The following is a 23,108-nucleotide window of genomic DNA, read 5'->3' as shown; positions in this document are numbered from 1 at the left end:
ATAATGTGGATTGACTGCATAATCATTTTTACAGCATTGCTTTCTTTGATCTCATTTTTGGGTAGAATATTTTCAAATTGAGCAATGTATAATTTCTCAGGTGAAATTATAATCTCCCTAATTTTTACTAAGTCAAATTTTTCCCATTTTTTTGTGTTTTTGTTATTTTGCAATTAATCATCTTATTACAGACTAATTGTGTTCTTTAGCCATTGGACAATTTCTTTATGAAATTGTATTTTAATGTATTTGCATATTGCTTGTTACTCTTTACACATACTGTTCATAAACATACTGACCCAATAGTAGTCTTAATTAATTGATAATTTCATTTAATAATAATTGGTGGATATGATTTTCTTCATTTCTTTGAAAGCCCAGTTTTTGAATTTTTAGGAATTATTCAAGTATACTCAGCTATGTTTTTTTTTTTTAACTTTGTTTTGTGTTTTTTATGCAAATAAGGAAAAGTAATAATAAAGACTTCTTTTTTAATGTCTTTCAGCCAATGGTAATGATAGTAAAAAATTTAAAGGAGAAGATAAAATGGATGGTGCTCCTTCACGTGTACTTCATATTAGAAAGTTACCTGGTGAAGTGACAGAAACTGAAGTTATTGCTTTAGGCTTACCTTTTGGTAAGGTGACCAACATCCTTATGCTGAAAGGAAAAAATCAGGTATACTTCTTTCAGGACTTATAAAATACTAAGCCCCAAACTACCCAGCAGATGTGAATTAGCTATTGCCTGATACAGGGGTAGAATATGGTAGGTTACTTTTCTAAAAGAACTTGAGAAGTCTTATTCTGACTTTTCCTGGTAGCTGTGTGGGGAAAACTAGTGCTAGGGAGCCATAATGAATCTCACCATAGTTTTCAAATTTTGCCTTTTGAATTCACTTTAGGACTCTAACTGAACAATTATTATAATGAGATTGTGGAAAATACAAATGAAGTATTTCTTTTATTGCGGCTCTGCTCTTTGTAATATCAGAAATCAGTAGGGGCACTAACTAGCATCTTTTCCATTAAGTTTATCCCATAGAAATATTTCTGATAGCATTAGCAGAAAATACTCATTAATCCTGGATATTTTTCATTGCATAGATGTACCTATAGCAGTAGGGCCCAGGTATATTAAAAATCAAATATTGTTATAAAATTTCTAATGGTACTGTTTAGAAGAATCTATGAAATTTAGCATTCTCTTAAATGTTGTTAATGTTACTAATAATCTGACATTTAATTTTTAATTTTTTTCTTTGTTAAATTATACTGCTTTAAAAATGACTGGGATCTCTTATGTTCTCTGGGTTAGGAGTGGTAAAATTCTAAAGCTAGAAAAAATGTTTAGATTTTATTTTCTTTAGCTTTTGTTGAGGGAAGTACATTTGTGGTGTATGGAAAATCAGAGGTAGAAGGCAGAAGCACCGTGTACTCAAAGAACTTTCTTCTGAGGTTAGCTTTAGTTGTATATCTAAACTTCAATAAAGGATTTCTAATTTTACTTATTAGAGCATCTAAATGTAACTTGAAAAGTTATATTCTAGATACTGATTTTTCTAATTAGCTGAATAGATTACACAGGTATTGAAGTTCATTTGAATTTAGTTCATAGTATTATTAACGTTTTTGCTATTTAAATTTTCAGGCATTTTTGGAACTAGCAACAGAGGAAGCAGCTATTACTATGGTTAATTACTATTCTGCTGTGACACCTCATCTTCGTAACCAACCGATTTATATCCAGTACTCCAATCACAAAGAACTAAAAACAGATAATACATTAAACCAAGTGAGTATGTGTAGGTACATAAATAAAATGGCCTAGAACATATTTAGAATCTCATGAACATATTAACAGAAAATAAAATTTTTAACCATTCAGAAGATGTTTTTGTGAGCATTTTATTGTTATTTTTAAGACATTTTCTTGCAGTATTAAATATTATATTAATTTACAAAAAGTGTGTGTGGTCTGTTGTTTTCATATTTTAAATTGGTACTGGATGAATTAAATAGAATTTTATCAGTGCTTTTCAAGTCCTGGTCAAAATCTTCTTTTTTTTGTTGCAAGTTAAGATTTTTGTATAGAAAGTGTTTATGAGTTAGGACTTTTTATTAGCATAAAGTATTTATACAGCTCTGCTGCTTATAATTTAAGGTGTAAAGTTCAGTGCCTTTGGTTATTTGACTTTTTATAGATCTTAATTTCTTATGGAAAAATCCCTATTGAGATATGTTAATGGTTTTCCTGGGGAAAAAAATGCAAGAATTGAGAATATGTGAATGTATTATTGATCTTTTAAGAATGTGATGTAGAAGATATTAATTATTTAAAATTAGTATATTTTAAAAGAATAGTATAAGAATGGTTTTAGACCTAAATATATAGGACTGCAGTAATGGTCTAAAAACTTTGGCTCTTTTAATATCGTTTTTTAGCTAATTATATTTTTCTGTTTCAGTAAAATCTAAACTTACCTGACTCGGTCTCATTGAAAATTTAATGGAAAATAATTCCTCATAGATTTTAACTTTCATAAAAAGTGACTCAAGATCATTTTGATAGTTTATGAAAAATAAGCTTTTAAAACTTTTTGTCTAAAAGATAAGGCTAAAATTTTAGCTTTCTCTTTTTTTGAATTTGGCAATTTTATTCCTTTTGAACCAGAAGTTGTACTTTAAGAATTTATCGTGAAGAAATACACCGAAAGGAAACATCTATTCCGTATTCTCTTTACTTAGAATTTAAAGTGGCATTTAGTATCTCAATTTTATTTTATATGTTAGTATTTTCAGTAAAGTAATTAGAGAATACATTTTCATTTTAAAATATTCAAATGAAAGGATTGTATAAAGAATAAAGATAAGGCATCTGTAGATAGATGTATGTAGGGGAGGGGGATTTGTAATTTTAAATAGGATAACCCGTGAAAGCCCTATTAAGAAGTGACATTTGAGTAACAAACTTCAAAATGGTTATGGAATAAGGCACTTTTTCTAGTCTGGGTTATTCCAGTCACAGGGAACAATCAATGTAAAGTTCTTTCTATTGAAAAAGTTTTATGCAGCCATGTTTTTAATTTTCAGAACGCTTTAATCTTCTTTGATCATCCTTTTTACTTTGCAACTTGTCATGTTTTACAACTTCACAATTTTTTAAGGATACTAATTAACAGTATTTTTTAAATATTTCACTATACTCAAATTATCTCATATTTTCTTCAATGTTAGCTGTTACGTTTTTCTTGTTTTCTCTCTCCTTCTCTTCCCCTTTCTCCCCTTCCTTGTCTGTATTTCAGAACAAACAATTAGGTTTTATTGGACTTAGATGCTTTCCTGTAGAGTAAAGTAACAAGGAGTTGGATACTAAGCTGAGAACCCCCCACATGCCAAAGAGATCTTTATTCTGGTCCAGCAAAACTCCGTATAGAATTTCTGGTTCCTTTAAGGGAGGATTTTGTTGTTGTTTTTGTTTTTAATTATAAGCTGGGGAGATGCTTGGGGGAGGGGAGGAAGAGGAGTTTTGCTGTTTGTTCATTAGCCAGACTTTGTATTAACCCTTTTATTTTTACCCTCATTCCTCCTGTGAACCTGCCAGTTTCTAATCTGATTCCTGTGGTTGTTACCAGTGCAAACCATGTTTGTTATATGTTCACTGTGTCTTCTGTTCGTTTTGTTCCATTCATTTTCTGTGTTCTGGGAATTTGATAAAATTATTCTCAGGTAATGATGACCTTCTCTCTCTCCAGTGTTTGCATTTATTTCATTTTGTATTTATTTATTTATCGGCATTCTATTAGTGTTTTACAATAGAAGAAAGGCAGATGAATATGTTTGTCAACATGAATTTTTCCGTAACCCTTCATCAAATCACCAAGTCCAGTCAGTTCATTCTCCTTAATATCTGCATTGTTTTCTTCATCTTTGTTGCTACTCTATACCTCAGACACAGTCACCTCTTGGCTGTATTACTGTAATAGCTGTCTTATTAATCTACTTTCTTTTCCCTCTTGAATTCTCTCTCCCTAGTACAGCCAAGTAGATATCTTTGTAAAATGCACAAATCTAAGTTACTCCCCTGTAGCAGATCCTTTTCACACTTGGGTTAAAGGCCCTTTCTGAGATGGCTACTGTTTCTCCCACCCTATTTGCCTAAGCTTCTATCCCAAAGTAGTTGTAGATCTTCTAACCTGGCATGCCTTCTCTTATTTTCAGTCTTTTGAGGCCACTGTGTCTCTGTGATGTCACTTTTGCCTGGAATATCATGGCCTGTTTGCCTTTGTGCCACTTTTCTACCCCACACTTCACATGGCCAGTTGCTAGACATCTTCAGGTCTCCCCTTAGCTAGTTTCCTCCAGAAAGCCATCCTCTGATCCACAAAGAGTGGATTGGGTTTGGTTTAAGAACCTTTAATACAAATTAAAATCACAGTGAGATACTACCGTGTACTACCAGATTGGCTAAAATTAAGATGGGTAATACCAAGTGTCAGTAATAATGTAGAGAAGCTTGAACTCTCATATGTAAGTGATGGGAATGTAAATTGGTAGAATCATTTTTAAAAACTTGAAATATATATTAAAGCTGAGCATATACATATTCTTTGACTTTGTAAATCTACTTCTAGTTACATACCTGAGAAAACACATGCATATATGCATCAAAAGATATGTATGAGAAAGTTCATGGCATGGTGTATGTAATAGCCCAGAGCTGGAAACAGTCCACATGTTCAGCAGCAGTAGAATATGTTGTGGTATATTCATTTGTTGAAATTCATTGGAATACAAAAAGAATGAGCAAGCTATTGGTATCTGCAACACATGAATGTACATCTTTAAAAAAGCCAGACTAAAGTAGAACACATACTCTATGATTCCCTTTACATATCTGGGGAGAAACATGAGTGTGGCTTCTGGCATGTTGGTAAGGTTCTTTTACCTAGATAATCACTTCACAGATATGTCCAATTTGTGAAATTTTATTGAGCTGTATACATGTGATTTGTGTCCTTTGTGTATATGTAGTGTTTCAATAAGAAGTTTAATTACAATCTAGGTTGGCAAGCCAACTCTGCTTTTTGAATTTAAAAAAAATGTGTGCAGTTATTTGTTAATGATAATGGAGAATATAATTGTTAAGCTAAAAAAGGAAGATGGAGAACAGTGAATAGTATTGGGGAAAAAAGTATGGAATAGGTAGATACTTAAAGGCTTGTATGGAGTAGATATATACAGATATGCTTGTATATGTAGATGGTTTCTCTGGAAGGATACCCAAGATAATATTGGTGAGGAGTGGGTTGGGGAAAGCAGACAATATTGCAGAGGAAACTTTTAACCTTTTGTACCATTTGGGTAGTATACCATGATCTTGTGGTTCCTGTTTTAAAAAGGTGTTCCATTATTTGAAATGGCAGATGTTAGTGTTTACCTAAGTTGTGATATTTCCATACTTGTAGTAATAGACAAATACATGTAAGGACATGTTCAGTAATGAAGAAAGTAATATTGCAATGAACTACTTAAAAAACTATTTAAATATGTATTAGGTTAAATATATTCAAACATTTAAATTAATAAACATTGCTCTAGAAATCTTTTTATCCCTATTTTCTTTATAACTATATTCTCCATAGTAGTGTAAATGTTTATCAAATGTTTCAAAATGTTGAGTTTGAATTAATGAGTAATTTTAGTTAACATAAATGTATAGGTCAAATTATTATTTAATTAGCATTTAAATAATGAGTTTTGACTACATGAGGACGTACATGGTCGCTTTGAATCCCAAGCTGTGTGATCCCCTGGTTATATGATATTTCAGTGAAGTGACAGTTTCTTTTTTTCCCTCAGCTTTATTGAGATGTAAGTGACATATAACAGTGTGTAAGTTTAAGGTACACAACGTGTTTATTTCATACACTTACATGTTGTGAAATGATTACCACCATAGTATATGTGCTGTCGAAGAATAAACAAGAATAATTTATTCTCATAAGTGTCCTAATTCTTTTGTGTTCTGCTTCCTTTTTTTCATCACTGTGCTCTGTTTATATTCCTATTCATCTACCAATACAGCTTTTTCAAACTGTAAAGCAATGTAGAGGTATTTGTCATTGTTATAGTTAACAGTTATCTGCCTTTATATAGATTTTCTGACCCCAGATAAGGTAGAACGAAATTATTTCCTTATCAGTGAATCTGTCATAGTAATAGTAGGAAAGGCATAAGAGTAATAAAGGCAGTGTTTTTGAAGCATTTAACATGATTTAGTTGACAGATTTCCTAAAAATACTGTATTTCTTCAATTCTGTATGTATATTTTTTCATATTTTAAAATCTCAGAAATCAAGGTGTGTCTCAGAATAATCATCTGTCATGGTTTAATTAGCAATATCTTATTAGTCATACATAAAATCATAGTGTATTTTATAATTTATGGTGTATTCCTGAAAATTTTATGGCTTTGTACCAAAGTATACATCAATTTCTGTTCTAAAAATTTTGTTGTCAGAAGTCACAGTATTGTGAAAAACCATGTATCCTGAATATTCCTCTTTTAAGATTGTATTAGAAGTGATAAGCTTTATGGGAGTTCTTTTGGATAATCTAGTAATTCCATTGTTAAGATTTACCATGTGCCTTTTTTATGAAGTGAATAATGTTAGATTGAAGTTCTATTGTTCTCTAAAAGTTTCTGTTCAAAACATTTTCTCATTATATGAATCTACCAAACTACATGTTGTTCTTTCAAGAATAAATTACATTGCCTATCTTTGCTTGTTCAGCATTGGTCTCAAACCCTAGATAATAGTTTTGAAGTAAACACTAGTAGAATACTTGAATTATAAACAGACAATACCTGGCTTGTGGCAGGTGCTCAAAAGTATTTATTGAGTGACTGTTAAATTTTGTTTAATCTATATGTGTTCTAGAAAAGAAATGAACTTATAGTGTAACATTTAGCAAAGTATAAGTGAAAATACTAGGTGTGTTTCTAAAGTGCTTATCTTTTGATTTTCAGCGTGCTCAAGCAGTTCTTCAGGCAGTGACAGCTGTCCAGACAGCAAATACTCCTCTTAGTGGCACCACAGTTAGTGAGAGTGCAGTGACTCCAGCCCAGAGTCCAGTGCTTAGAATAATTATTGACAATATGTACTACCCTGTAACACTTGATGTTCTTCACCAAGTAAGTTTAATTTAATTGTTATGTTTGCCTATAAATTGGAGAAATAATAATACAGTAGATAAATTATGTTTTGATTTTAATGTTTTAACAGATATTTTCTAAGTTTGGTGCTGTGTTGAAGATAATCACATTTACAAAAAATAACCAGTTTCAAGCTCTTCTCCAGTATGGTGATCCAGTAAATGCTCAACAGGCAAAACTAGTAAGTCTAGAGCTTTTTTTTGAAGTAGTGAAATTTTTCAATGGCGGATATATACATACACACACACACATATACACACATGTATATATAGCTAATGTTATTAATACTGACATAACTTAGCAGTATCATGTAGCATTATAGATGGCACAAATTGGTATCATTAACATAATGTTAGAAAAGCTTAGTATTTGTGATAAATGTTTATTTTTAAGGATAGTCATATCTGTAGTTATCTATTATATAGGCTTATTTTATTTTGCATTTTTGTTTGCTTTAGGTCCAGAAGTTTTGTGCTCTTGAGGCTATAGCAGGATTGTATTGTGCATGTACATTTGTATAAGGTTTTAAGTGTTTTCCAGTAGCGGTTTCAAAGTAATTAATTTAGCTATCAAGATAATTTAGCTGAAATACATCAATACACATGTGGCTCAAATGCTGTGACAGGTCTTGGTATATTTAAGACTATATCCAATGTTCTTTTTAAAGACTTTTTTGAAAGACAGGTTTTCTGAATAGGTTCCTTATCTACTTTTTAGTCACATCATTTACATTTTTTATTATTGTTATGTAGGGAGGGTAAGAAACGATTAAAAGAAGTAGAATCTTCCCATATCATGGCTGCCATTGAAAACTGCATCCCCCATCTTTGCTTCTAAATTCCATACTCTTCTGTTTGTATATCTTATTTAAATCTACCTTTGCTCTGTCTCTTTAACTTCTTGTGCCATGTTATTTCATTCCATTATTATACCAGTAAATATTCATTATTAAACCATTAAATCAATTGTCTTTACTTTGTCTCACCTCTCTTTCTTTCCACTCAAACTAATTATGGTCTGTAATACTTAAGTGCTTCCTCCAAATCAAGGTAGCTTGTATGGACCCTGGACCATTTTTGATTTTTGTTTCATTGCGTTTCCATCCTCAGAGTCTCATTTGGGGAGCAAAAATAGCTTCAGGTAGCAGAAAGGCTATACTAGTAATCATAGCATAATTGGAATGGTTTGTCGAGTGTTATCTCATTTTTTCTGACTGCTGCTCTATGTTGTAAACAGAACAGGAATTTTTCCTGTGTTACAAGTAGATGCTACGAGTTAAAGATCTAAATTACTTATCATAATGCACATTATCTGTAAGATAACAAGCCAGAAAATATGGAGTCATGCTTTATTCCTCTTCCTTTCAGCCTATCACCAAATCTTATTGATTCCAGATCCTAAATTTCTATTGAATCTATCCTTTTGTCTTCCACTCTCTTGCCACCACCCTAGTCTAAGCCAGTGTTATTCAAAGTGCTGGTCTCTGATGCTACAAGAGCTTTTGCCAAAATACAGATCAACATACTTCTAGCCACAGTATGTTTAGAGTTGGTGTTAACATAAATTCTGACACAGACTCTTTTTTTTTTTTTATTTTATTTATTTATTTATTTTTTCCCCCAAATCCCTGGTAGATAGTTGTATGTCATAGCTGCACATCCTTCTAGTTGCTGTTTATGGGACGCGGCCTCAGCATGGCCGGAGAAGCAGTGCGTCGGTGCGCGCCCGGGATCCGAACCCCGGGCCGCCAGCAGCGGAGTGCGCGCACTTAACCGCTAAGCCATGGGGCCGGCCCCTGACACAAACTCTTGTTGATCTTCATGCAGAGTGACCTGGGCTGCTAGTCTGTGAATCACAGTTTGAGTAGCACCGATCTAAGCCAGCATCATCTCTTAAATCCCTGTTTCATTGGCATTCTGACTAAACTCACCACTTTGACTTCTTCCCTCACACCTGTTATTTTTCCACAGAGTACTGAGAATGATCTCAACTAAAAGTCATATTACTTCCATTCTCAGTGCCCTTCAGTGACTGACTCTTTTCTGTAGTGTAAAGTCCTCATTCCTTAACAGTGGCATACAGAACTCTAAATCGATCCTCAGTTAGCCTCTGCAGTCTCATCTCCTACATTTTAATTATATTGAACTTCTTTAAATAGTTTGCGTATGCTGTATTTTTTCTCTGATCTCTGTCTTGCAACTTGCTATTCCATTTGCTAATACTGCTTTCTCTTCATCTCTTTATGCCCAGTGCCTTCTTGTCTTCGTCTTTGAAGTTTCAGTTTAGAAGTCTCTTATCAGAAAGGTGTCTTTCATAACCTTTCAACTAGATTAGATCCCATCCATTCTTCGTTCTCACCACCATACATCAAATTTATGATTATTTGTTAAATGTCTATATTTTCTTTTGGACCATTAGTTATATAAGAGTGAGTACCATGTCTGCTTTGTTCTCTGCTGTTTTCCTGGAACTTAGCATAAGGTATGACACATTGTAGGTACTAGGACTTTTTCGTCCCATGTCATAGCTTTCCCGGCACCTGGTGTGGTGCAGATCTCTTTCTATCTTTCAGCTAGCCGTGTACATCTCAGTATATTATAAAATGAGTTGGTTCTAAACTTTGTAATTCAGTGGCTACATTTTTATGCTTATTAAAACAATGGTGGTCATGTAAAATTAAAAGCAAGCAATAAGAGTTTGAGAAGAGGATCTCAGGCCTACCTCTCCACTTCTAGTGATAGTTGTTCAAATGAATGAGAGATTTAAAAAAGTATCAAGCACTGGGAATTAAATCTAGCAGGCAAAGTGTACCTTCAGGTTTTGGGGAACAGAATTTATAGTGTTCTTCAAAGTGTGGTCCAGAGCCCGCCTATGTTCTTGTTATATAGATTGCTTATAAAAAATGAGAGTCTTAGGCCATCCTGAACTAACAAATCATAATTCTTGGGATTGGGAGCCCAATACTCTGTTGTTTTTTTGTTTTGAAAGTTCTGGGAAGTACTGCTATATAAAAGCTGCTTGAGTGACAGAGCCGACCAAACTCTTCCCATATACTAGTTATGATCTTTGACAATTACTTTCAGATAAGTGGAATTTTTTTCCCCTAGCATTTTGCTTTATAAGAAAATAGCAACTCAGGAAAAAACAGATTAACATTGGAGATTTATTAGTGAGGGTTGGAGGAAAAAATACAACAATCTCTTGAATTTGTCCTGAGGTTGGTATATATTGTAGTCCAGTCTCTTAAAAATCTCCTGAAAAAAATATTGGTCTACTATTAATAAGTTTTAGATTTACACACCTAATGGGTCTTGGTCTATGTACATAAGGCTTGATCTATTTGTATATTATTACAAGAACTATTGTTTCATTTATACAGTGATTTATAGATCTAAATATGTTCATTTCTGAACTATTGTATACAGTAAATGTTTATTCTAATGAAAAATTAACAGTATATTCCCCTGTTCTCTAGTTTGTTCCAGGCTTATATCCAGTTGGAGTAGAAATTATGATTATATAGGATCAGAAAAAAAATGTAATAATCATAACAGCAGCATAGTCCTTTATAATTCATGATGAACTGTTACATGTGTGATCTTTTGTTTAATCCTCATAATAACCCTGTGAGGATCGTGGCAGTCGTTATCATCTCTGTTTTCCAGATTAAGAAAGATTCTGAAATTCAGAGAAGTTAAGTAACTTGTTCAACATGACCTAATTGAGTGTAGGCTTTCATCTCTAGAGCTGGCACTCTTCTCTTGTGGGATGATGTTGGCTTTGCTAATTCAGCAAGTTATTCTGATTCATGTTGAACCTCAGGTTAAGGAAGATAATTTTTTCCCCATTTCATGGGAATTGCTATTATGCGTCATAGTGATATTTATTTGGCTTGCAGCGCGTCATACAATGTGGCCTCAGACAGAAGTTACCTAATAAAACTATACCAATTCTTATAAGTACTGCCATCCATCAAAAAATACGTGTATGATAAAATTAAATTTAAAGTATCATGCAGACTGTTATGGTACTGCTTTGGCAGAACTGACTATATTTGTGATCCTCATTAGTTTTTTTAAATTAAATTGCAGATTTTTTGAATTGAAAGTATTAGCACATGTGTTTAACTGGTTATATTTTTAAGTAGCACTTTCTATTTAAAAAAGATAATATTTGTGGAGACTAACACCTGTACAGCTGGGTTAGCAAAGAATGATGTGTGAAATTTGATTCCTTTCCTGGTGGCTTGTATGTTCAGGTTTTCATTGTTGAGTTTTATTGTCAAAGTCATACCTTTTGTCAAAAGTCATAATTTTCTTTCCTTAAGATTGCTGATGTACTTCATTCACTTTTACAGGCCCTAGATGGTCAGAATATTTATAATGCTTGCTGTACTCTAAGGATTGATTTTTCTAAACTTGTGAATTTGAATGTAAAATACAACAATGATAAAAGTAGGGATTATACTCGACCTGATCTTCCATCTGGGGATGGACAACCTGCATTGGACCCAGCTATTGCTGCAGCATTTGCCAAGGAGACTTCCCTCTTAGGTATGATTTCTATTGTCTATACCACTTTTCTCCCATTTTTCCAAATGGGAAAGTGCCTGTTAAACTCCAGTAAGTATAATGAATCCCCCATTCTGGAATTTAAGAAATTGTATAAGGTTTTATTTTTCTCAGGTGAGAAGGCATGTGAATGCTATTGGGAGAAAAACCTAAAGTGTTCTTCATATGTGTAATTAAAATTATATCTGTTATATTCCTTTCAGTACCCTCACCTTCTCTCCCCCTCTTCCGAAATAGAAGAAGAAAAGCTCTAATGAAGAAATACTGTTGAATTCTCAATAAAAAATTTACACTTTAAACTTGATGTCACACTGTCTAGGTCTAAGTCAGGGCCCTTGTGCCTATTCTTTAGGGTTAATCTGATTGTTTTAATTTAACACTGCCTAGAAACAGAGAAAAGTTAACAGACAAAACACGTGATGGGAGTAGGCACATGGGTTTTTCTGAAGCGTATCATAGCCTCTCTTTTAAAAAACAATTTAAACTAGAAAGAATTTTCTATAAAATTTATTTTATTTGCCTTTTGTCTTAATCATTTATATTTCACTTAATTCTACAATGGATTTGACCCACTTAAAAAAACAATGCAAAAATTTGCAACTAAGATTCGTAGAGTCAAGATGAAGAAAAAATAAGGGAAAATGCTATTTCATAAGTAAAATGAGTGAAGTGATTTATAGCTTAAGATGAAATTTTATAGTTTCCTTTTATTTGATGTGTTTGGGAATTCTAGATTTCTGACATTTGTAAGATTATCTTTAAATCAGAGTTTCTGTCCATATGGAACCCAAGTTTGATGAGTCACAAAGTAGCTCTTCCAGTTTAGTTTATGTCCATCAATAAAAAAAGAAAAAACATTATAATGAAGTAATTCTTGGAAGTAGATATTTGTTTACTGTGGATATGTAACAATTGTGCTATCCATTTGTAAATATGTTATAAGTGATAAACATCTACGAACACAGACACACTAATGCACAACAAGAGAAGCAATTGATACTTGAAATTAATTCTGGTGACTTTAGGCAAAACTGACCCTGTGTTCTAATTTTCTAATACATCTAGCACAAGCCATAGCTGTTTATCACAACTATAGTAGATGCTTTAGGTTGATACCATTCTTTCCTGGCAGAATCTCTATCACTGTGTGGGTCTAGTTTAAGCCTTTATTCCCTCAACTCGGCTTGTACGTTGGTTGACTATTTAATAGTGTACCATTTTTAAAGGTAAAAGTCAAAAGTGAGACAATAATGAATATATAACCTTTGCTTATAATTGTTATAGATTCTTAAATTCTTTACTGATAAAAAAATTCATTATTTTATAGGAGAGAAAAGAATCAGCCTTTATTGATTAGCTTCTAGGTCCTAGACGTTCTGCTAGGCACTTGACAGATACATTATTTAATCCCTAAAATAGCTAAGTAAAGTAAAAGACAACATCAAGATTTTACATGTAGTTTCTGAGTTTAAAAATTCACATGCAACTCATTAAAGAAACAATGTAAGAGTAAAATACCAAGAAACTCCAGGTAGCATCAAACATAGGACCATAATAATAATCACTCCCTTGGACCCTAAGGAGCTTTGTGTGTTTGCCCATTTGGGTATAGTTAGATGTGTTTGTGTTTGGGTTCTGAATGGAGTCCTGGTTAGAAGTCACCTGGACTTTTCTCCTAGGGAATTCATCACCATTTTGCTTGTAATCTCATGGCCTTGCTGAAATTTTTTAAAAACCAATGATAAATGAAAAGTCTTTCTCATGAAAGGTTATGAAGCCCTGGTATAACTAACTTCTATCTTACTCTATGCTTTTGTTATCCATTTTTCAGGTGGTCTACATTTTGCATTGAAAGCATATGAGTAAAGTTGCTCAGTTCTTAATTTGTGTAGTGTCTTCTTCCAGCTCTGTATTAATATTTTAATATAATATATTTTTGTTTCTGCACTCTGCCTGATAAGAAAAAGGAAAGCGTTTTGTGGTGAAAATATGTAAATTCACCTTTCTTTACTAAATGACTTCATCATTTACTTGTTTTAATGGTTTTGCATCTTGTTATAACTGGGTTTTTTAAGTATCCTCAAATAGTTTTTGAAATTAGGGGAGTTACAGGTTATAAAAGTCAAATAATGGACTCTGTAGTAGTTTTGATACTTTACAAGAGTTAACCACTATTATATCTTGATATATGTCTTTTTCCTATGTAAATACATATTTTTTTGCAAATTAAAATCACACTGTATTTTGCAGTTTTGTGTTTTATTGGAATTGTCAATTTATTAAGAATTTTTTTGGAAAATGATCATTTTAATCACTCTATAGCATGTTAGTGGGTATATACTTTCGAAAGTACCTTTGTTGGGCATTTAGTCTCCTTCCATACTTTTTATTAATGTAAATGGCATTGTGACAAACACCCTGTATGTAACTTTTTTGTCTGTCAAATTATTTCCTTAGACTAGATTCCTAGAACTAGAATTATTTGGTCAAACAAAATGTTAAAGGTTTCTGATTCTTACTGCAAATTTCTTTTTAGAAAAGTGATTTTGGTTTCAACTAACATGAATGGTGTATGAGGCTGGCTAGCTATTACTACTTATTCCCGTACCAGCCTTGAATTTTATATTTTTGATTTGCTAGGATATTAATTAGATAGGAATATGTGTCAGATTATTATTTTAATTTTTATTATTTTATGAGCTAGTTTGTAATTTTTAAATGCTTATTAGATATTTACAGGTCTCTGAACTTGTTGTCTGGATTCTTTCTGTCGGGGTGTACAATACTTGTAAAATGCACATTAAGGATATTCATATTTGATATAAGCTGAGCTTTCAGCTTTATTCACATATTTAAGACTGGCCAGTGTATGGAAGAAGTATTTTTAAATAATTCATCTCAATCCAAAGGTATTTATTTACAGAACATTAAAGTAACTTTTTTTTTTCACACATTTAATGGATATTGTGATCTTTATGAGGAACCTCTTTTTACAAACACTCTTTATAGTGAATCCAATATTGCTTTAGTGAGGTCGTGCTGTCTGGAATGGTGACTAAATCTTTTCTATGTTTATTTGCCTTCAATGATATTTAATAAGTCAGGTGACTTCAAAGTACAACCAACTAGTATTGATTGAATCCATTTCCTGCTGAGTCTTCCTCAAACAATACTTGTTCAAAATGAAGTAATTGATGGATATCCATTTATTTCAAAGATTCTATAAGAACACAAGTACAAGGTGATAATTCTTTTCTGCTAAGTATTTATGGGGATTCACTTTACCTTGGTAATTTTTATATTATATCTAAGCAGTTGACTGAATTTAAATACTTTGAGATTAATATTATAAATTTTGATTTATTTTACGCAGTAATTTTTTAAGCTTCTCTGCTTATTTCTTTTAGTGCTAGGGATCACAGTTTCTCAGAAAATGTAATTTATTCAGGAAGGGAGACTGCTTTGTAATTAGTTAGAAATCGGACATCTAAATACATAACCACAAATGTGGCAGACTATTAGTTATTCACATATTCTACTTCAAAGAACAAGGTGATCAAAAATCCTTGAGATTATAAATTGAGACATTGTTATAATCATTTTATCATGTTTAAAAAGTGTAGTTAATTTATTAAGGGGTGGATCACTTTTAGAAAAATTGCCAAAAGTAATTTTTCATGATCATGTTGTCTACATTTAAAAAATTAGGGCAGGTAATATATACAAAGAATACTTATTTTAGAGCTTTCTGTGTATTTTGAGTTGAATAAAGTAGCAGTCAGCCATTCTCATATGATCTTAGCAGAAAAGCAAAGCAAACTTTTTATAGGAAATCTGTTGGTATTAAAATATTTGGTAATTTAGAACAGATATAACAGGCATTTATTCATAAAAGTAAATATGTAGTCCTTATTGAGCATGTTTTCTCAAACTTTGTTGCACACCGAAATCACCAGGCCCTTTCCTAGACTGAGAACCTGGAGGAGTGGGTCCTACACATTGGGATTTTTTTAAGATCCCAAGATGGTTCTACTAGGTAGTGGGAATTGAGAATTACTGCTGTAGAGAAAAGTTTGTAGTTTTTTAGATGCTAAATTTTATCTTTTAGCGGAAGTTATTAGTGTTCACATAGAAACATTCCTTATAGCTATTGAGCAGTATTTTAATACTTTCTTTATTCATGCCGTATAAACCTATCTTGGTACAGTTCTTCTCACAGAATATTATTTAGCTGTTAAATAGAGTTTAGTTTGTTTTTCTTTTATATGTGTTTGTGGTGCTTAAAATTAACAAGTAAACTTATTTTTTAAACATTTTTTTAAAACTTATTTAAGCTTAATTTTAAAACTTATTTTTAAAAGATTTCTGAAAGCTTTTGTTTTTCTTTGTTACTTTTGAATGGGTTATTCACATGGTAATTTTGAAAAACCTTTTCTCGTCAAAGATTTCCGTCATTATATATAATGAATCCACATACCCATCTTCTCAGTTCAATAGTTCCCACACTTGTTTTATCTGTTCATTTTTCCTATTGTATTTTGAAGCAAGTTCTTGACATCATGTCGTGTCAACTCAAACATCATCGTAATATCTCTAAAATAATGACATTTTCTTACCAAACCATAATGTGATTATCACACCTGTCAGATTTGATGATGATTTTTTAATGTCATTGAATATGTAGTCCATCTTCAAATTTCCCCAGTTGCCTCAAGAAGTGTTTTTTAAGGGTTTATTTGTTCAAAATAGGAACCTCTCAAGGGCCACACATGTGATTTGGTTGTTATGTCTCCTGTCTCTCTTAATCTGTAACAGTCCTCCCTGCACCCTCACCCTCAGATACATTTGACTTATTGTAAGAAACCTAGTTATCCTTTAAGAAAGTTCCACAGTCTGGATTGATCTGGCTATTTCCTTGTAGTGTCATCTTAACTTGTACCACCATCCACTGCATTTTTTATGTAAACTAGAAGTTAGCTCCAAAGCTTGATTAAATTTATGTTCTGTTATTTATTTTTTTATATTTTTAAAGTAAGAATACTTTATAGGTGTTCCTTGTGCTTTGTATTGTATCTCGGTTGAAAACAGAACATCTGGTTATCCCATTTTTAGTGATTTTAGTGGTGCTTTAAGATTGATTGTGATTTCAGGTGGTGACATGCTGATCCTTCCATTATCTTTTTCTAGTCATGGTTTTAGTAGCCACTAATGTGGATACCATTAGTGGATACTAATCCGCTAAATGCCTTAATTTATTTAATTTGGGGGTTGCAAATGTTGCTTTTGTTCCCCCCAGTTCACACATTCCTTCTATATTAATTAGTTGAAAATCTTTATAAAGTAGAATTTTCCTTCTTCAGCTAGGGCTGTTAACCTTGTAATATAGTTTTTGCAGGACAGTTGGTTAGATTCTTGCATTTATTTGCTGATTTTTAGTGGAAAAAGTTGATTCCTAGCTTTTGTTTTTAATTATTTAAGCCGGTTTATGAAAGGGTAAAGCCTAGATTCTTCCCAACTTCTGCTTTAAACTTTAGAAACTCGTGGTTACTTCCAGGTTCTGATAGCCCCAGAGTGGTGTGAGATAGTACCCTTAGCCTAAAGGTGATCAGTTTGATTTATGTAATTTTTTTTTTTTTTGGTCTTGCCCAATGGCCCAAAACAGAAAGGGGGCTGGATAAAGGAGTAAATAGAGCTAATTAAAATTTAGATATGCTTTTCTCAAAAAAATATTTATCCCCATAAGTTAAAGAACAAGGAAGGATTAATATTTTCTCAGTAAATACCAGTAGACTATCAATCGCTTGTTATAGCTAATTGCAAGAAAAAAAAAACCTCCAGAGATGAGTGAGTTATTTACTCAATTAAAGGATTAACATCCCTCAGGTGTTCTTTTTCTTTACCCATGTGTATGTGCAGTCTGTGCCTGTTTATTTTTGAATAGGATTCTATAAGATATGCAGTAAAAACGATCATCTTTTGTGAAACATTGCTATCTTATGTATGCAATTACAGTATAGTGATGAGCGGGGAAAAAACAACAAAGGCAGACTAATTGAAAATTAATTAGTATTTTAGATTGTAGCATCGAGCTAGTAGAGTAGTACTCCATTTTCTTACAATAAGTGATGCCTATGTTTCCTTGTGTGTGTGTGTGGTTGTTTTTTTTAGAAGAGAGATATTTATTCATTGACTTTCAGATATTATTTAATAAATTTAGGCTGTTCAAGGTTTTAGAATCCTCCAAAGATGAATGCTATTTGGAAAAATTTTTTTTTTTCTACTGAACCATTCAATAGCCTCGGAGCTTAGGAAGAACAAAATTATCACTTGGGAGTTTCATGAGTTTGTAAGGCTACTTTCAGTTAATTATTGTGCTGTAGACCATTAAATAGACTTTTCTAAAAAGAAATGTTGATAAAAAAGAGTCTTAAAGATATACACATACCAGTTTCTAAGGAGTGGGATCTTTTTGGATGATTGGTATTGATAGAAGGGATTAGCTGTTTTTCCTACCACCATTTGCTCTCCCTATAAAAATTTGGCTCCACATCAAAATGCCTGCATAGATCCCTTTGGGTTAGTTCCTCTCGTAGGAATAACTGTTTAGAAAATTATTAATTTAAAAGTAGTTACTTAGATGCCACCTCTGTTGCTGACAGTTCTTCATTTCATATATTTTATGGCAAAAACATTTGAACTACTACAGCTTAGAATGGAATTCTAAGGAACCAGTTCCGGAAACCAAAAGTTTGATGCATATGGATACAAATAATAGCTAACCATTTATCGAATATATATAATGTGCCAGGCGTTGTTCTTAGCCTTTTATTTGTGAGTTAATCCTCACATCATCCCTAAGTGAAGTTACCTTTATTGCCCCCATTTTACAGATTTAGAAACTGGGATACAAAGAGATTAGCAGTTTGCTCAGATTCCCATGGTTAGAGAGTAGCTGAGACAGGCAGCCTGGCTCCAAAGTCCATATTCTTAACTAATAAAAACAGTAAAATAAAATGTACTATAGATTAGCTGGGCCCTTTAGCCTGCCTTTTCACCTATGGAGTTAATATAGGTTAATGTCATACCTGTAGTAAATATGTAAGTCCTGTTATTTTAATTTCCTTCTTGTTTTATATAATAAGATGTTTTCTGTTGACATGACATTATTTTTTGTGGCAAAGTTTATTCAGTGTTTAACCTGGCTATCATATGATTATAAAACCAAAGGGAGTATTGTTCATATATCCATTTAAAATTGGATCCAAAGTAGGGATATATATAACATGCAAACCAAAATATAGTAAACTGAATTTATATTTTTATCTTTTCACAAAATATACATTACAACTTACACACCATATCTTAATTTTAGCAAAACCCTAATCTTATAATATTCCATTGTAAGACTGCTTATAGCAAAGGAAATTATGGCCATAAAAATCAAACCAAATAACCCATCTACTGCAGACACATTTGAAAACTATGCTCCAAGAAAAACCAAAATAATTATACACAAACATCCTAGAAATATTCCCCAGAAATATTAAACTACGTAGATTTTTTAAGTGTATCCCTGAATGCCATAACACCAAAATTTTTTTAAAAATCGTATAATTAAAAAGGCAATATTTTATCATGTTCAACATAAACAAATCAGAAATTTTTGGTCAGAAGTCACATGTAATTACCTGTACTAATTCATTGTCCTGTAACTGGTTTTCTCATTTCATTTCTGTTCTAACATCTAAGAAGTAAGAAGCTATAGCTGAGCATGCCTACTTCTCCATGTGTGCGTTGTTGGAAAATGATGTTGAGCTCTTTGAATTATTGAACTGCCTCTATTTTGCTTGGCTGAACTTTAAAAATATTAATTTTTTTGTCTTTAAAATGTCTCTTAGAAAAGAAGTTGTAAGAGCCGAGATGCAATTGTTCATGTTAAAATTTCTGTCAGTGGATAAAATTTAACTTCTGAATCTCAAATTAACTTGAAACAGTAACCTGTAGGAAGTTTATTTAACTCTTTGTGTCCATTTTGAATAATATTTAAACAAATGTGTTTTAAGTCTGGAATTATTTTTATCTTCCTAGGAAAGGAAATGTGTTTGGTGGTAATTGCGTACTTTGGTGGTATAATGGGCCACAGATGTGATATAAACGTTAGAAGAAATATGTTATTATGTCAGTTCATATTTACTTAGCAGCATTTTTAAATGGAATAAGCTTATTACGATAGCACTAAAATGTTACTCATAGGCTGCCTTTTAACTATCCAGGGCAAAATTTTTTTATATAAAATTCTTAGTGGATGATGACGTAGTCTTTACTTAAACTGATGTGTTAGAGTCACCCATTATATTATTCTCAGCTGTAGTTTTAAGAAATTTCTTCCTTTTATTAATCCCATATTTACTTTTTCCTTTTCCGTGATGATCTGTCAGATAGTTGAAAACCTCTCTCGTATTCATCCTAGTGTTGGTATTTTTTAAAGCTAAATAGCCTGAATTCAGTTGTAATCAACTACTGCCTCCGGATACAGAAGACAGGTTTAGATTAGATTAGGCTGTAGATTTTATTTTGAAAAAATTTTGTGTTTTTAAGAGTTGACAGTTATATATATATGGTATGGTTAAAACAAAGAAAAGCCTTCCTGAGTATATTATTGCTGCTTCTGCAATTAGTAGAAGAAAAACTATATATGTTTGTGACCATAATATAAAATGTGCCTATATCTAAAGGAGGTAAAAATTACATGGAAGATTTTCACTAGCTCCTCTAAAGATACACCAAGAAAGCAATAGATTCATATAGGAAATTTTATTCAGATTTTTTTCTTGACCTTTTTTTCTGAGTTCTTCCTAACTTCATATCTATTCCTTTTTAGTTTCTATATTTTCTTGTTTTCATGTTGATCTTGATTTTAATTTAAAAGTGATATCCTCTGTCTCCGAATCTACCTTTCTATTTGCCCCACTTTCTAGATTTTTCTGATACCCTTCTTAAGTAATTGCCATGAGCATTTCGCATCTCTAGAAGGATTCTGCCTCCCCTCAATGGCATCCTGGTTTATTCATTCATTGTATTATTCAACAGTCATTTTAGCACTGTGCTAGCTACTATAAAGGGATTCAGAAGCATTACAAGATTTCTGTTCTTATAATCTGGTGGAGGCAGCAAACGTCTGAGTAGCTTTGATTTGAGGCAAATTGAAATATAGTGTTAGTGTGGTATCAGAACATAATGAAATGAGTAATTCATCATCCAAAGGAGAAATTGGGAGGGTTTTATGGGCCAAAGGCCATTGGATTTGGATAAGAATAAAGAGGATTAAAAAAACGCAGCATGAGCAAATGTGATAAAATATATGTCACGTTTAGGGAGTGACAAGCATTCAGTTATGAATGAGGAATAGGGTCATTAGGAAAATATGAAAGGCGGTGATGCCAGAAAGAGCTGGTTTGGGATAAGATCTTAGATGCTATCTCAAGGAGTATACTGGAACTATATTAGTCTAAGTAAGATATAATTGTGAATATTAACTAGGAACATGAAAAGAAACAAATAAGGGTAAAATTAAACAGAAGAGGACTTAGCATCTGATTGATATGTTACTTATTAAGAATTAACCTTGTAGATGAGTCCACTATATAGTGGAAAATTCAGTCTAGGACTTGGGCAAAAGTTCTGTGGGATTGTGGATTTAAAGGCTAGAGATGTGATATTTAAAACTTTGGTTTAAGATTCCCCAGTTATAAAAGAGCAGGAGGGTTAAAGGTTTGAAAGTAAAACTTTAAGCAGTGCACATTTATATTGTGGGAAAAATAAAGAAGCAAGAAATTGTGGGATGAAATAAATAGGATTGAAATTAGAAGTGCCTGTTCAGTTTAATAGTTACTGTAAGGTTATTCATGAGAGTGGGTATAAATCAAATTTTAATGGATTAAGGATGTAAATATGGTAAAGTATTCACTACTCTGAAGAAGTGTGCTATAGAAAAAAAGGAAAAATAGGATGGCAATTGAGGAGTAAAACAGGGCCCAAGGGGAAATGTTTGCAGTGAGGAAGTATGCATAATTGTTAAGAGTATAGGCTCCAAATCTAGGCGTCCTGATATCAAAATCTAGCTCACTTCACTGTCTAAATTCCAAATTTGTAATGGATATAGTGACATTAATCCCTGTGTTCCAAGGCTATTGTGAGGATTAAATGTGTTAACGTGTAAGAAATTTGCAGTGCCTGGAATATAATGAATGTTCATTTCATATTAGGTAGTATTTGTTTTTAAGGCTAGCTTAAGTCCTAAAGTTGATAGTAGTGGATTGGATCAAGAGAATAGTAGAAATGTTGGGGTTTAGAAAATGTAGAGATACTTTTTAGGACCATTGTAAGAACTAGAAAGGATTTTTATTAAGCTCATGTAGAAATTTAGGGGCAGAGCTGGGGCCAGAACTGAAGTTATCAGCTTTTATAGTCCATATTCTTTCTTCTTACCACTCTATTTTTTGAAGAAAGAGAGAAAGGGGAAGCGATGAAAGAAAGGAGCACTTTTGAAGTTGGTTAAAAAATTTAAGGGAATTCTGATCTCAATCTTGCTGACCACAATGAGATTGAGAGTAGGATACAGGATTTAAGTCTAGTGGATTTTTAGGGAATTCTTGAAAATAGACTAGGAAATCAGCTGATGTTGAATAACAAAACGTTTGTGGAATCAGTTTTGAGGTCTGTGTGTGTGTGTTTTCACACTCATACTTTACAAACCAAGATGAAAGCATAGCCAAAATATAAAATTGAATTTATCCAAATCTGGCATTGTAGAGCATTAAAAGATTAGTAGCAAGCGAGCCAGAATGCTTAGTCTACATTGTAAAGTCAAGCCAAGGGAGAATAGGAAAGAAACTGGTCAGGATGAAGGCCTGAAGTGGGTTCAGTGGTTACCCAGTATGGGAGTGGGAGGATCAAGAAGATGGAAGAATGAAGTCAGGAAGGGGATTTAAATGTGAGAAATGAATGGCCAAAAAAAGAGAGAAAAGAAAAATCAAAGATGTAACAAGAAAAGTTGCTAAAAAGGATTGATGTAGTAAAAATCGTCAACGTAGAAGTTTTTAAGTGTATTGGACAGATCACAGGATAATGACAGGCTGAGAGAGAGAGAAATAAAGCCAAGTGCCAAAGTCTTTATATAACTCGAGAGAATGTCCCAGTGACCTGATGGCTATTTTGATGAGAAATGATTACATGGCATTGACATCAAATGCCGTTGTAATTGGTGGTGGTAGAACAGAGGTCTGAAAGTAACATGAGGTGGGGTAGGGTGATGAATAA

General features: G+C 32.5%; 1 protein-coding gene across 5 annotated transcripts in view; it reads left to right on the top strand.

Annotated features, from left to right (window-relative positions):
* PTBP2 (polypyrimidine tract binding protein 2) overlaps positions 1–23,108 on the top strand; it is a 71,385-nt gene that overhangs the window by 31,875 nt on the left and 16,402 nt on the right. For all 5 annotated transcript variants that reach the window (XM_004420803.3, XM_014780127.2, XM_014780126.2 and 2 more), the window contains exons 4-8: positions 506–678; positions 1,651–1,794; positions 7,033–7,197; positions 7,289–7,399; positions 11,576–11,771. In XM_004420803.3, the coding sequence (XP_004420860.1) occupies positions 506–678; positions 1,651–1,794; positions 7,033–7,197; positions 7,289–7,399; positions 11,576–11,771 (789 nt within the window). The remainder of the gene's footprint in view (positions 1–505; positions 679–1,650; positions 1,795–7,032; positions 7,198–7,288; positions 7,400–11,575; positions 11,772–23,108) is intronic.

This window comes from Ceratotherium simum, chromosome 2 (genome assembly GCF_057802395.1).
Source record: "Ceratotherium simum simum isolate JZ-2026a chromosome 2, ASM5780239v1, whole genome shotgun sequence".
Lineage (NCBI taxonomy): Eukaryota > Metazoa > Chordata > Mammalia > Perissodactyla > Rhinocerotidae > Ceratotherium > Ceratotherium simum.
This window is presented reverse-complemented; position numbering and strand designations above follow the sequence as displayed.